The sequence below is a fragment of the Halichoeres trimaculatus genome, unplaced genomic scaffold (genome assembly GCF_033239565.1).
Source record: "Halichoeres trimaculatus isolate MK-OKI-2021-1 unplaced genomic scaffold, fHalTri1.1 fHalTri1_scaffold_2, whole genome shotgun sequence".
Taxonomy (NCBI): Eukaryota; Metazoa; Chordata; class Actinopteri; order Labriformes; family Labridae; genus Halichoeres; species Halichoeres trimaculatus.
The window spans coordinates 1,313,367-1,328,835 of record NW_027437180.1 but is presented as its reverse complement, the minus strand read 5'-3'; the positions used below and the strand labels follow the sequence as shown (position 1 = coordinate 1,328,835).

Sequence of the window (15,469 nt, the reverse complement as noted above, 5' to 3'; positions counted from 1 at the left end):
TGAACTGTCCCTCTAAGAGTGGTGGCGACATGGCAGATGTCTATGTGCTGAATTCCTTCAACAAGAAATAGAAGGATCAGAGAATACGACTTGCACTCGGGTCCTTTTCATTCTCAGGACTTAATACATAACGTAACATAAAAAGAAGTGTCTCTTGGTGGCTCTGGTAAGCTAGTCCTTTGAGGTTTTTTAACATTGTTGTTTAAAGAGAGACATTGTTCAGTGGTAAAAAGAGATGTGTGTTGTTAGCATTGTAAAATATCCTAAATGTTAGACATCAGTTTTAATGTGCTTTGTCTGCTTCCAGGCAAAGCATGGATTGTCATTTATCTAACCTGTTTTAGGCTAGCGTTGCTCTGGAGTATTTCATTATTTACTGTTTTATTAATTTTGTTGATTTAAGAGCTTTGACTTCTATCTCCTTCTGTTTTCAGTGCTGTGGGAGGGGTGCTCTCCATCCCCTGGTGTGATTAACCAGGAGTTTACTCACTGTAGGCTCGTTTTGGGTTTGTGGTTGTACTTTTCCTTCCCTGTGTGGTGAATTAATTTGAAAGAAAAAGACTTAAAGAGGACATATCATGCTGATCCGTGATTTAATACTTACCTATAAAATAATAAATTTGAAAACAAGACCTTACACCCCCTGAATTTTCAAAAAATGAGATATTGTATTTTTTTCTAATATCTTAGAACGGGATTTGATGCCTCTGAAAATAGGTCATTGACATTTGGCTTCGAGATTTCGACCTTCATGACGACACAAGGATCCTTTCTTTTTATTGGAGGGCAGAAATGCTTTACAGGCATCCTAGTCTGGCATAGTGAAAAGGAGAAACAAGCATGATATGTCCCCTTTAAAGGAGAGAAGAAGAGAGGATAAGTGGAGAAGATGTAGTTTGGGGGTAGAGGACCTGGTGTGCCAGGGTCAAAGAAATAACACAAACAGGAAGTTGAAGAAAATTGCAATAAAAAGAGCTGATAAATTTGATCAAAGCTATGTTTCATTAAAATATCACATCTTTAAATCAGTCACAGAGGAGACAGAAAGCAACTTTTCACAGAGCCAAAACATCCTGAATCTTTTGCGTTAACACTGCACATAGATATAATCCAAATCAACCACTGATAAAAACACACACTCATGGGGGTGATGATGATGATGACGCTGATCATGGTGGTGTTGGTGATGATGATGATAGTTAGAAGTTGTAGCCGCTGTTCCTATTGGATGAAGGCTCTCTGCTGTCACTGACCGTCAGACGCTCCAGAGCTGCAGGAAAATAAAAGGAGCAGGAGAAGTGTGAGGCTGACTGCAGGAGAGTAAACTAAGTCTGTTCTAATGCATTTATGATCAACACTTTTTCCATCTTGCACTATTTTACCTCTTACAGTACAACTTAGTCAAAGCACTAAAAAGTTCTTTTTCTCTCTGCTGTGGCTGTGCCTGGAAACACTGCACTGGTGTAGTTAAAAAAATACTGAAGAAGCATCCAGGTGCAGTGAATCAGACTGATGTCAGAGGAAACAGCATCAGTAAGCTGTCAGCTCCGACCAATCAAAACGCTAGTTGTTGACAAATCACAGACCAAAACATTCAGCATTGATTGTGCTTGTGTCTCAACACCCAGTTCTTTATGACAAAAAACATGTAAACTACGAAGGCAACGATTATAAAGACATCGTTTGGAGGAAAATAATTGCAGAAATTATATTTGAAGCCTCAAATTTTTTCGCAAGTTTGTGCTGTTTATTTGCGTCGCTATTGGTGTGCAAAGGCCTTTACGCTGTGGCCCAGATTGCGACTCACAATTATCGCTGTGCAGGCCTGACAACAGCTGTATGCTTCCAAATGGACACTTGGATTGACACAGAGTGACACACTTGAATTTCACTGGGACAGGGCAGATACCTGCTGCTGTTTTACTGCATTTTTTTTTTTTTTTTTGTATCTGTGTGTGTTTGTGAAACTAGAATCATTTGCACAGACAGAAAGTCAGTAAAGCTGCAGAGGTTTATCATGTCCAATACTTTGGTGAATGCAGAGTTTTCTGACAAGTTACAGACTGTTTGAGACTTGCAAAGGGTAAATAGGCCTACTTTGTACATAATCTTCTTCACTGTTTCAACAAGATATAGTATGTTACCATGATTAGCGCATTAGCATGCTCGCAGATATAGCATGTACTTTCTGTGCAGTACCACTTAATGTTAGTGCATGTTAGTGTTGTTAGCTAGTTTGAAGCTTATATGGACTCAGTATGAAAGTTTGAGGATCTTTTAGAGGAGTAATATGAGACTGAGAGGTGTGTTAATGTACACAGTGAAGCAGGTTCCTCTCTTTGGACCTGCTGGAAGTTGGACGTCTCCCATGGCATCAGCTACTACTTCATTCCGGACTGTTTGCCCCCATTCTGTGAGTCCTCACTCATTTTTCTGCCCATTGACCATCACCATGCTTCTCACCTTCATTCTCAATGCTGAGGCGAACTGGAGGCCCTGTGAGTTACCAGACAGTGCACATGCTATTTTATTTTATGCTTTATTTTACCTGAGATCCTTTTGGTATGACAAACAATATTTGTTCTTATGGATTTTTCAAGTTTACCTAATTCCAAAAATGTGAATTCAAAGTGAAGAGTCTAGGTCAAATTTCCCTTTTCAAAAATTGTTTGTAACTTCACAGAAGGACTTTTGCTTTTACAAATACTGTGTTATCATGATTTAAATACACAAATTTATATAATCGTACTAAAGGTAGGCACCACCAATTTTTCAAAGATTCATTGGACATTTTAAAGGTTTGTTAGTCATTAATTTTCATAATTTTCATGTAGTTACACAAGTAAACACAGATAGCACAAAAATACATTTATTTAATTACAACACCCTTTTATGATTTCAATAGCTATATAGCCAAATGGGTTACATCACATGCTATACGCTTAAAAAAAAGAACAAGATGTAGAATATGCAAATAATTCAATTCAATTCAATTCAATTGGTTGTTTGTTTCGGAAATGTTTCTTTAGATTTTTAAATGATTGATATATAAAAATGTATTTGGGTTTTGCCACCTGCTCTTGGGGACTTTTTGAGAGTTTGAGAGGGGGTTTTCTATTTGATTGCTAAGTAATTGTCAGTTTGACTCAAAAGTTGTTGTTTTTTTAACATGCTTATGTACAGAGAATGTTACCTCTTTTGTAAAAATAAATAAATAAATTAAAAAAAAAAAAAAAAAACATACATTTAATTTGGGTTTGCTTTGTGTCGGTTTCTTTACTCTGTTGAATAGATATCTGAATTCTGTGTCTTCAAGTGCTTCTGGTCTTAAATCTCATTAATAAATGCTTTTGTAACTTATGGTGGACATTACAATATCTTTGAGCTCATTTAAGAGTTTAACACTGCAGTCAGAAGAAAACCTTTAAATTTCAGAGTTAAAGTTTTAATTTTACATAAATTTCAGTCCTATTTCTCATTCATTTGAATGTGTTCTGCAACAAAAGCTGCAGCATCAGTGCTGACTAAAAGATTTCCTCATTTCCTAGAGTTTATTTTTTTAGGTTTTCTACAGGTGATGACTTATGCACTGATACTTATCTGATGCCTAATTGATGCCAAATAGTATGTAGTTAACAAGTGTAGCCAGCAAGTGTAGCCAGTGTATCCCAAGCTAATGATAACAGCCAGCACAGGTGTTACATAGGGTATGCATATGTTACACTTTACAAAAGGGTCCAAAAAGCATTCAGTAATGGTTAACTATGTTAATGTAACGCTTATGATACAAATAAGCTTATATTATGTGTAACCTAAGGGATACATGTGTTACACTTTACAGTAAGGGTCCAAAAAGCATTTAGTATTCATTATCTATGGTTAGGGAATGTTAAATGTTTTGTGCACTCCTATACACTTATTGAGATCTATGTCAGGTTACTGATGTCAAAGAATAACTAAATACACAATCTGACTTTTTTTTAATGCTTAATAATATATTAATTAACTCTGAACCTAACTAATATTTTAATCAATGTTAAATAGCACATTATAATGTTTAAAGAACTTAGAATTAATGCTTGATAATATATTAACTAAAGAATCCTTATTATATTGTGTTACCCTTGTTGTGACTTATTTGATGTGACTTATTTGGTCAGAATATAAATTTACTGTTACATGATTATTAATTGTTATTCTAAAGTTTAGAAATTAACTATTTCATGATTTATTATTTATTGAGAATACATGATTATACAGGTTAAAATGGATTATAAAAAAGGTACAGTGAAAAATATTGCACGATTTTATTTTGGTAAAAAGGAAGTGCTTTATTGTGAAGGTCTCTAACCGGAACTACTATGTTTTGTAATTGCCATCTTATTTTCGCTTCGATAAAATGTCAAGTTCAAGTTGCTCTTGTTCTAATAAAAATGAACAAGTAATTGTTCAAGAAAGACAACCAAGCCTCTGTCATGATCTGGGAAGCTTAAACTTGCTGGTGCCAATACCCGGGAAGTAAGGACTTTATGAACTTTTTGGAACAAAGTGGAATGCTAATGGCTGTAGCTAACGTTAGCAGCCGTCATGACAGAGAAGCTGGATGAAGATAAAGCGGGCACCCATCCGCACTGCTACAACCAGGCTGTTAGCCCGCCTAGAGGAGGAGGTGGGCAAAGAAAGACCAGATACAGAGAAAATACGCAAATTTCTGGCTGTATTTTCAGCTAAGGAGGAAAGTTTAATAGACTTGGATAAGGGTATTGAAGAAGAGACGAGATTACAAATACACTCGAGTACATGGACTGGGTGCTCACATGGAAGGTTCGTGCCACAACTATCAATCAGTCGAAAGGGGCTACCAGACCTTCAGCCCACCTAAGTGATGTAAGCGGCAGTTCATTTTCGTCTCAGTCCAGACAAACTGTTAAACTTCCCAAGCTAATGATAACAAAATATGATGGTGAAATAAGTCAATGGCAGGAATTCTGGTCACAATATGAAACAGCAATACACAGAAATGATGCACTATGCAAGACCGACAAGTTTGCCTACCTCAGATCCTACTTGACTGGAGCAGCTGCGAGGACTATTGTGGGGCTTACAATGACAGATGCCAACTACGATGCTGCAATACAGTTACTCTAGAGTCACTTTGGGAGAAAGAACATTGTGATAAGTGCCCACATGTCCAAACTTTTGAACTTGACTCCTGTTAAAAGATCTTCTGATGTTGCTGCTTTGAAGCATGTGATGAATGTGGGGTCCAGATTCGCAGTTTGGAGTCCCTGGGAGTGCAGAGTGACACATATGGTTGTCTGCTAAGTTCAGTGCTACTACAGCTTATCCCAGAAGACATCACGCTTGCATACACCCACAAGCCAAACTCGACCAATGAATGGAGGGTGCCAGAGTTAATTCAGTTTCTGCAGAATGAGTTGCAAAGCAGAGAAGGGGCGCTTCAACTTAATAGACCAGGCCACACTTCGAAGGACCTGAGCCCGTCACACAAGAATGTGGGTAAGCCATCCTACGCCTGTGACAAACCCAGAAAGTGGAGTGTACCATTAACGACTGCTTGGCACACGGCCAGCGCCGCACCCAAGACCTGTGTGTTTTGTGACAGTAGCGATCACACACCAGAGAACTGTCCCGAACATACAGTAAGTGCAGGCAAAGACAAACTGAGAAAACTGGGACGATGTTATGTGTGCTTGGGCCCAAAACACATTGCCATATTCTGCAAAGTAAGGGTTTTGTGCAGTCTATGTAACCGCAAACACCATGGGCTCTAATTTTGTGGTGCCTGGCGCACCCTGCGCAATGTTGATTTTGTGCGACACACTGCCGTGCGCTGCCAATTTGACAATTTGGTAGACCGTCTGCACAGAGATGGGGGAGTTGACGGCGCATCAGGGGGAGGTGTCGGCATATTCATGTTGGCGCAGTGACAGTTTTGTGCCAAAAACAGCGCAGAAAGTGCACTGAAAGCTCGCCAGCTCCAACCTAGTCTATTCTCGGCGCAAAGCAGAGCACACCCTTCGCAGCTGTAATTTGGTGACAGGCGCACATGTGCACTCATATCAACAAAGCCTCAGAGGCAGGTTTCCAGAGTGTCAGGCACATTTTAATGGAATAAACAACCACAGCAATTGCTATTTAATGTAACCATCTGAACCAGCATATACATATGTATGGTGGGGCGTCGGTGGCGCATGGGGCATCGGTGGCGCAGTTGGAGAATGCGCTTGGTCGGTGATCGGAAGGTTGCAGGTTCAAGCTCAGCTCTGGGCGATACATGACGATGTGTCCTTGGGCAAGACACTTAACCTCTAGTTGCTCCCACTGCTGCGTCAGTGGTGTGTGAATGGGTATGAAAAGGGCATGACTGTGTTAGAAGTACTGATGGATAGCTGTCATAGTAAAGATTGGATCCATCAGTGTGTGAATGTGAGAGCGAATGGGTGTGGATGGGTAACTGTGACCTGTGGTGTACAGCAGCTTTAAGTGGTCCATGACTAGAAAAGCGCTATATAAGCTCAAGTCCATTTACCATATGTATCTATATTAACTGTCCCGTCACATCTGATGTCAGATTAAAGCTGTTTGTCATAATGGAAAGTTAACCTGACGGCAGCTGGAAGTTTGATGCACGTCTTACAATTAAACAATAAACAGCCTTAACATCTGATACTGAATATATATCTGGCTTCTCTCATTTCGTTTAATTCAAAAAAAAGAGGGAGAGAAAAGACTGCCAGACAAAAAAGAGACAAAAGGATTTACCCGTGATTTCCCATATTTCTCTGTTTTAGTCTTTCTTTTTAACGTGATCTAAAAAGATGTAGTACATTATTGTAAGGAGGATGAGGCGGAGACACCGGGAGAGTATACAGTATATCACCAAAGCTTCTGCTATTTGGCGATGACAAACCAGGAGTGCAGGTGGATCAAAAGTATTCTGAATGGATAAGCCAGCTGTGTAACTGTCTCTTAATTTTGCACTCCTTTTAATGATAAAGGAACAGATTACATCTGTCCCAGGAGCTGGCCCACACGGTGACACGCTTCTTGTCCTGCGATGCGCCCCGCTGTCCATTCTCCTGCTGCAGGGACAGCGGCTCTGACTGTCTCCGCTACCAGCACTGTTTCTGCGGTGCTGGGGATCACTCAGACCAATCAGACGCTACGCCTTGGCCGCAGGGCATTTAAAGGCGAGGAGATTGGTGAAAACAGCGCTCGGCTGTGTTAAACCCACTCACAGGTTTTCTCCTCCCTCTCTGCCATTTGTGCGGAGGGAGGCGTGGACGCGCACCTCTGCGCTTTGACTGTGCCTCTCTTGGCACTGCAGGAAACTTGCAAAGTGCGCCGGTCATGCTCTGTCCATGCAGCGAAGGCCGGCGCAGGACAGGTGTGCCTGGCCTACGAAATTAGAGCACCATGTGTCAGTTTGTGAGCAGTCTGAAGCTAAGCCAGAGGTTGACGCTTCCAAAATTTGTGAAAATGCAGATACTGTGTTGTCTTCATTGGCAAGCCCTGCACAGGTTTAGACAAATTCTCAGGACACAGTACTGCTTCAGACAGTTAAGTCATGGTTTGTAGGGCCAAAAGAGAGAAAGATAACTCGCTGTCTGCTGGATGGAGGTAGTCAACGTAGTTCCAAAAAGAAGTGTACTACAGACATCAGCCCGCATATTTGACCCTATTGGGTTCCTCACTCCCTTCACAGTCAGGGTGAAGTGCCTTTTTCAAGAAATGTGGGAGAGAGGGCTCAGTTGGGATGAGCCACTACCCCCTGATTTGACTGACAACTGGGAACAGTGGTGTACAGAGCTACCACTGCTCCACATGGTGGCCATTCCCAGGTGGTATCACATTGACATTGAACAGAGTCACACACTGTAAAGTTGCATGTCTGCTGTGATTCAAGTGAAAAGGCTTACAGTGCTGTGCTATAGCTACAAGGACAAAACAAACAAGGAGAGACTGTTACCAGCTTTGTGGCCTCCAAGTCGCGAGTTGCACCTCTGAAGAAAATGACATTGCCTTGCTTAGAGCTAATGGATGCACTTATCAAAGCCAGATTGGGACACAGCCTTCTAAACCACTGAACATGGAGAAGAACCAACTCTTTACGTGGACAACTCAATGATCACTCTTCACTGGATCCGCAGTTCGGCCCAGCGGTGGAAGCCATTTGTGGCCAACAGAGTGGCTGAGATACAAGGGCTCACAAACCCGGAGTCATGGTCTCACTGTGCTGGCAAAATGAATCCTGCTGACTTGCCTACACAAGGTCAACATGTGCAGAGCCTTATTGAGAGCCAGCTGTGGTGGAGTGGACCCACTTCACTGTCCACGGCTGAACAGGAACTGGACATTGTATGGAATGAATATCCTATCTTATATCAAGAGCATTTTTAATTGATTTGAGAGCAGTATTTTATTGATTTCACGCTCAGATTTTGTGATATTGTTGCTCAAAACTCTGCTCTTGCGCTCAAATTTGCTCTGCGCGTGCTCAAACTGTCTCCTCATGCTCAGTTATAATGCTGTGCATGCTCAAACTGTGTCCTCATGCTCAGTTATAATGCTGCGCGTGCTCAAACTGTGTCCTCGTGCTCGGTTATAATGCTGCGCGTGCTCAAACTGTGTCCTTGCGCTCGGATATAATGCGGTTCGCGCAGATTTCCTGCGCTCACACTCCGGTTCTTCCTCTTGCGCTGAGGGATTTTTTGCTCACAGATCTCTGTCTGCGCTCGAATTTTTTTGTGAATCAACCAATAGAAGGCCGACTAGTATTGACCAATCAGATTATCCCTGTTTGTTCATGGGTGTGTTTTCTGTTGTTCACGGAGCATCACATACGGGCGGGCACTCTTTCAACCTAGTTTATCACCCCTTGACCTCCGAGGCTGTAATAAATGTGAAAATTAAAGATTCAACAACAATCAACTACAACCAGATTAAAAATGTAAAAGTTTCAAACAATAACTGGTCTAGACGGAACAAGCAGGACAGGTAAACACAATAAAAGGGAAAAAAGAAAAATAAATAATTTATTGATTTGATGAAGGCCAGGGCAGCATCTAGACCAGGGGTGGGCAAACTTTTTGATTCGTGGGTAACAATGGGTTCTAACATTTGACAAAGGGGCCGGACCAGGAGCAGATGGATGGAGTACTTTGGTAACTATCAGGGTATCATTCGTTCATTCCATATCCGTTTTAGAATCCAAAATTGGAAAACGGATTATGACTTGTTATTCAATATTTTGTTTTCAAATCAAAAATCAGAAAACAAATAATGGTCTATTTTTCGCTGTTTTGATTTCGTTTTGAAATTAAAATTAGAATATGAGAGAATGGAATCATAATGGGATTTTTAATCCGTGTATGGTTCATTCTTTCGTTATTCTGTTTCAAAACAAAATTGTAAAAAAAAAAAATGAAAAATGGACTTGTTATTTTGTTTTTTCTGTTTTAAAACAGATTTACAGAATTACAGAAACAGAAAAACAGAAAAATGTGTTTTTTTTGTCCTGGTTTTAAAAATGAAAAAACAAAAAATAATAAAGGATTGTGTCAAAATTGTTTGTGTGATATTTTGATATTAAATGTGAACGTCTCTATATAAAAATTAGAAAAATAACTCACATTGAAGATTTATACAGATATGTTCCTGTGCTTTTTTTTTTATAAGTAACAAATCGCTGACGATCCACTCTATCTTATCCCCGTGCATATGCGCACTTCCATGTGTTTCAATGAGTTTTGTTTTGTCCACTTTCCTTTTCTTAGGTCCGATCATCTTTACAGAAGTGCTGATGGGTCAGAGGGTGAAGTGCAAACGTGGAGTAATAGGCCTACGCTTCACCTCATCAAATCCAATGTGTCTGCAGTGTGCCATCTAGTGGGAAAACATCAGAATTGCAGGGAAAATAAAACATTGACAAGATTTATTCATTTAATTTTTTCAAGTCCAGTGGGCCGGACTAAAACGTTGAACGGGCCACATGTGGCCCCCGGGCCGTAGTTTGCCCATGCCTGATCTAGACCCTTAACTTGGAAGATGTTGGTCCCAAAGTCAGGGCTTCTGCACCTCAGGCAGTGGTCTGCATTTCGGGACCACTGCCTCACACAGTCTCCACACCTTACTAGTGAGCAGCAACACTTGCTGAATGTGGGCTCATCCATAGTAGCTGCAAGGTTTTAAACACATGAAGTCCTTATTCAGGGAAATAATGTTAAAAATATTTCATTTGGAGTTATACATCTGAGTGAGCTATAAGTTATATCTTGTAAATCACAAGTAGGCTTGCTATTGTTACATATCTTCAACATATCTTTACAAACAAGGCAAGAAAAAGCCTCCTTTGCTGGCTGAACATCAGAGTCCTTCACTTTAGACCTGGCCATCTCAGACGGCTGATTAATGCTGTCTGAGGTGCCTTGGAGGCTCTCAGCACCATGCTTCAGTTCATCTGTTTTTTCCATCACCTCCCGTAGATGACTGTCTTCTCCCCGTCTACTTACATGTGGGAACAAAAAAGAAGCAACTCAAACAAAGGACAATGCAGTAAATAATTCAAAATGTCTATGTTTGTGTGTATAAAAAGCACACAATGTAATTCACAACCTACATCAGATCTTGCTTCATATTATTTCATATCTTGTATTACCTTGTTTTGGCCCGCCGGCCACTCTGAAATACCTGAATCTCATTGTCAGGCAAGGCAAAGATCTTCCTTGAATTTTTCTTCCAGTACTGGGAGCCTAAGGAGTAAGAAATAGTAAAATTTCACTTCACTGTGTTTAAATTCTCAAAAGAATAAAAAAAATTGCTCTTATAAATAACTGTGGAATTGAATAAACTGTTTATATTTTTGTTTTAATGTGAGAAATCTACCAGTGATTTAGATCATCTGTCATGCCTGAGAATCAGTAACTTACTTCTTGTGCCCTCTGAATTAAGGATTTACCCTGACTGTCAGTCAGAGTAATATTCTCCTCAGTCTCCAAACCCTCCCTCACTTTTGCTGAAGATGGCTGTGTTAGTGCCGTCTGTGACATTAACATCACCATCTGTAACCTGAATAATTGGACGGAATGGAAAAAAATGTGCATTAAAACGGAACTGTGCAACACTTTACTCTCTTATTAATTCACAATTCTAGCATTTTTTGTTGCAAAAAGTCACATATATTTTCACAGAGTATCGCAGGAAATCAATACAAATGACTCTTTACAATAAGAAAATGACCTGGTGAGTACAGAGTGATGGGAGAAAGTCCTATAAATATATAGGGCAGTTGACCCCTGCCCCATCTTGAGCCCCAACACATACACACACCACAAATATATCATTATTTAATCATTAAACACTAATATTCCCGATCAACTACGTTTTTTCAATCACTGAAAAGACTTAGCATGTTTCTGGAGGGAAAAGAGCCCTGCAGTGAGAGCAGCCATTTAAGCTATTAGCAAATGTCAGCTAAAGTTATAGCCTCCTCAAACATCGTCATTTCATGTTTATTTACCTGAAAAATTCTGCATATTTTGTCGACCGTCACGTCATCTTCTTTTAGAGTAACTCTTCACCCTCCATGAAACAGCACAAATGAATCCATCACTTACACCAGAGGGCAGTAATACGCCGTAATGTAGCTTCAGACGCAGAACAAGGAGAAGAAGCAGCAGTGCAGAACATGAAGTGCTTCCGGGTGAAAGCAAAGCTTTACGAAAGGAATTACAGTAGTATTTTATATCCCAACTTGTTTAAAAAAATACCTATAATAGATATCAGATAAAGGCTCATTTTCCGTTTTTGGATTTTCGATTACCAAATGAAAAACGAGAAATGAGTCGTTTCTTGTTTTTCCTTTACCTTCATCCAAACGGAAACCGAAAATCTGGTGGTTTCCTGTTTTCCGCTTACCCATATCAACACAAAAAATGGATGGCCACAAAGTACATGGACCATTTATACCTCTCATCCAATCACAATCCAATTTACTCCATACTAATAGCCCAATTTCTCTGTATAGCTTTTTATTTTTTGTGTATGTTGGTGTCAATTTTTTTCCTTTTTTTTACATGAAAGGCCGGAATGAAAACAAACCGAGATGAAACAGGAGTGACTGGGTGATTTTCAAAATGTAGGGAGTAGAAAGTGCAGATATTTGTCTGAAAATGTAAAGAGTAGAAGTAAAAAGTCAGCCTAAAAAATTACTACTCCAGTAAAGTATAGATACCCAAAATTTCTACTTGAGAAAGGAAATTAACTTTTTTTCTTTGTTTCTTGACACCTCTGGCAAACGGAGAGTTAGTGTGTAGGGAGAGTGTGTAGGCAGTGGTTTGGGATTGAGCCTTAGAGCTCAGGACTGCGTCAAAACAAAATTTGTGTTTCTACAATTTTTAAGAGCCTCTTTACACAGTATAAACAAACATGTTTTCATCTCTCCCCAGGTTCAACCACACTCTAGGGTGTTGAAAAATCAGGGTTTTTTTTTTTCTTTTATCTGTTGGGCACTTTCCTTATAACTAGATGGACTTTTTGTTCATGCAATCCTTCACATTCCTCCATATTTAGATAAAAAGAATTAGTTCACCACTAAACCACTTTGAAGCATGTCCTTCCTCACTGGTGAGGAACAGCTACGTTTATTTGAAAAGTAAAAGTTACTAAAAAACAGTGGCGAACCGTGGCCCCAGCCACTGGGCCTTGAGTAGGACCATGGGACCACACGTGGCACTAAACAATCAAACAAAGAAATAAAAACAATAGCCAGAATCATGTGACATGAAAGTTCAGTATACTGATAGTTTTGCGGGATTACAAATTTATCATGTGCCTGAACACTGCAATACCTATCACAACTTCAAACAATTAAAAAATTAAGATATGAAATTGAAAAAAAAAAACTGAGTTTCAAGTAATCCAGCAACCACACAGTCTTCTCCATTACTTTCCGCCATTTCTCTTCACGTTCTGCCAAGTAGATTTTCTCTTTTCTCCTCACTCACTCACAGCTAGTTAGGCGCTTATCCATTAAAGTGATACTCCGGGATGGAACAAGTTGGGTCCTATCACAAGGTTTAGAGCAGAAATTACCCCTACAGCAGTGTTTTTGTGCAGCAGAAGCCCAGGGCGCTCGCACCAAACACCCCCTCCCTGCTCCTCTGCCGGTTTCCTCTGCACTCAGACTGAGCCATTTTTTACTTGACCAAAAACACATAAAAATGGACTCCCACCGAAAAATCTGATATGGGTCTGCATTCACGCTTTATTTAGAGAATTTTCAGCACATTACTTTCACACAAAAACACCGCTAAATAAGGCTCTAGTTCTCATCGTGTCTCTTCGTCCTGGCAGACTACCTGCGTTTGTTTATATCTGGCACGCCGTGCGTGCGGACTGATACACAAAGCGGCGAGAGCCTCGCAGCTAGCTGTGGCTCTGCAGCGGAGGTAGTGCCGTTTTACAACACGATGAGAACTAGAGCCTCATTTAGCGGTGTTTTTGTGTGAAAGTAACGCGCTGAAAATTCTCTAAATAAAGCGTGAATGCAGACCCATATCAGATTTTTTCAGTGGGAGTCCGTTTATTTGTGTTTTTGGTCAAGTAAAAATGGCCCCGTCTGAGTGCAGAGGAAACCGGCAGAGGAGCAGGGAGGGGGTGTTTGATAAGTATTCGTGAATCCCCGGAAGATGACAGGAAATGATCCCGCCCACAACTTAACAAAATATGATTGGCTAAGACAGCTGTCATTGTCAAATTGTGTCCACATTCACTTGAGTTACACAGGCATTCGTTGCAGTTACTGAAGGTCCTGCCTGCCAGAAGGTGTCGCTGATTTACCCAGATACCATCAACAGGAAAATTGTGATTGGTCCATTTTCCATTTAGTTATAACCCATTGTTTGCCGGGACAAGTTTATAAAAAATAATATAAAACTCATTGTTATGATTTCATTGAGTAAAATGAATAAATAAAAACAAAATAAAGAAATAAAAAAATTATTTAGGAGTACAAACATTTTTTCAATATTTTTTATTAGGCCTTCACTGAATACCTTGAAGGCCCAGAGGGTTCCCCCTTTAAAAAATCCTGGATCCAGACAGTGATCCAGATCACCTCCAAAATTTGATCACTTCTTCCTTATCTCATTTAAAATATTTTCTGGAAATTTCATGAAGATCCACTAGTTTTTGAGTTATGTTGTTCACAGACAGACAAACAAACTCTCCCAAAATCATAACCTCCTAAGGGGAGATAAATATAATGAATTCATGTCATTGGAATTACCAGGGTATGACAGCCTCTTCTCTCTGTCTGGATTTTGAACGGCTGCTTTCCGTTGATGGTATGACACTAAAACACAGACACACACGCGTGCGCACACACACGCACACACACACACAAAGTTAGTCGGGTTTGATCTGTCAGAGGGAGGACTAGAATAAACATCATGCTAGCTGTTTTCTAAATAAATGCTGCTTCATCATTCATGCCATCCTTTAGATGGGATGCAGAGGGCTACAGTGAAGACTTTGTCTGTGTGTGTGTGTGTGTGTGTGTGTGTGTGTGTGTGTGTGTGTGTGTTTGTGTCTCACCGCTGTGACTCTGTGTTGGTCCAACCCAGCGGTTCTGTCTTCTGTCAGATACTGAAAATTTCAAAAACAGGAAACAAACCTTAGAACATAAACACACTGTTGGGATCAATCACTTCACATTCATTTTTGATCTCCTGGAGCAGGGGTCTGCAACCTTTACCTTCATAGGAGCCATTTAGCCTCATCTCACCTGGATTAAAGTCATTCAGGAGCCACAAAATCTACTTTATCTTCACAGTAAAGGCAAAAAGTGCATAAATTTGAAATATGTTAGAAACCTAATGAATAGTTAAACAAGAAGATTTTGTGTTTATAAAATTGTAAATGTTTTGTCCCTTTTTTAAAATTTCAAAATATTTGCAAATATTAAAAAAATAGAAAACTAAGTAATATCATAGTTCATAAATGTGCAAAATTTAAGATATTTCAGTAAGAAATTCGATTTTTTATTTTCACAAAAGCAAATTTGTTTCATTTTAAACTATTTTTAAAAAATGCAGATGTTAAAAAAAGTAAACAAAATACTCACCCAGAAGGCTTTCCTGATCCAAGCAGTGCTTCAGGAGATATTTAGATCCAAAATCGTGCAGCGGACGTCCGTATAATGGGATCCATCGGGGCATAGACAGCGCCACTCCTAAAACTGCATTAATCGTCCAAAAACTTGTGTTTTTCACCAATATTCCATCATGGTCCGCTCCGGGTTAGTCCTCTGCTGCAGTCTGTGTCACTCCAGACAGCGCTGTGTGGCTGTTCTGACCTCTGAACTGACGAAGACTTTGTTTATGATTGCCCCAACGCACGTCGTCATGTAGCCTGTCGTCTTCCCCTGAAACAATGAACCACACTG

General features: G+C 40.0%; 1 protein-coding gene across 3 annotated transcripts in view; it reads right to left on the bottom strand.

Moving 5' to 3' along the window:
* Positions 1-819: 819 nt before the first annotated feature.
* cd5 (CD5 molecule) overlaps positions 820-15,469 on the bottom strand; it is a 33,695-nt gene continuing 19,045 nt past the window's right edge. For all 3 annotated transcript variants that reach the window (XM_074664891.1, XM_074664898.1, XM_074664902.1), the window contains 3 exons: positions 14,620-14,670; positions 14,312-14,377; positions 820-1,270 (listed from right to left, as the gene is read on the bottom strand). In XM_074664891.1, the coding sequence (XP_074520992.1) occupies positions 1,200-1,270; positions 14,312-14,377; positions 14,620-14,670 (188 nt within the window). In that variant the 3' untranslated portion in view covers positions 820-1,199. The remainder of the gene's footprint in view (positions 1,271-14,311; positions 14,378-14,619; positions 14,671-15,469) is intronic.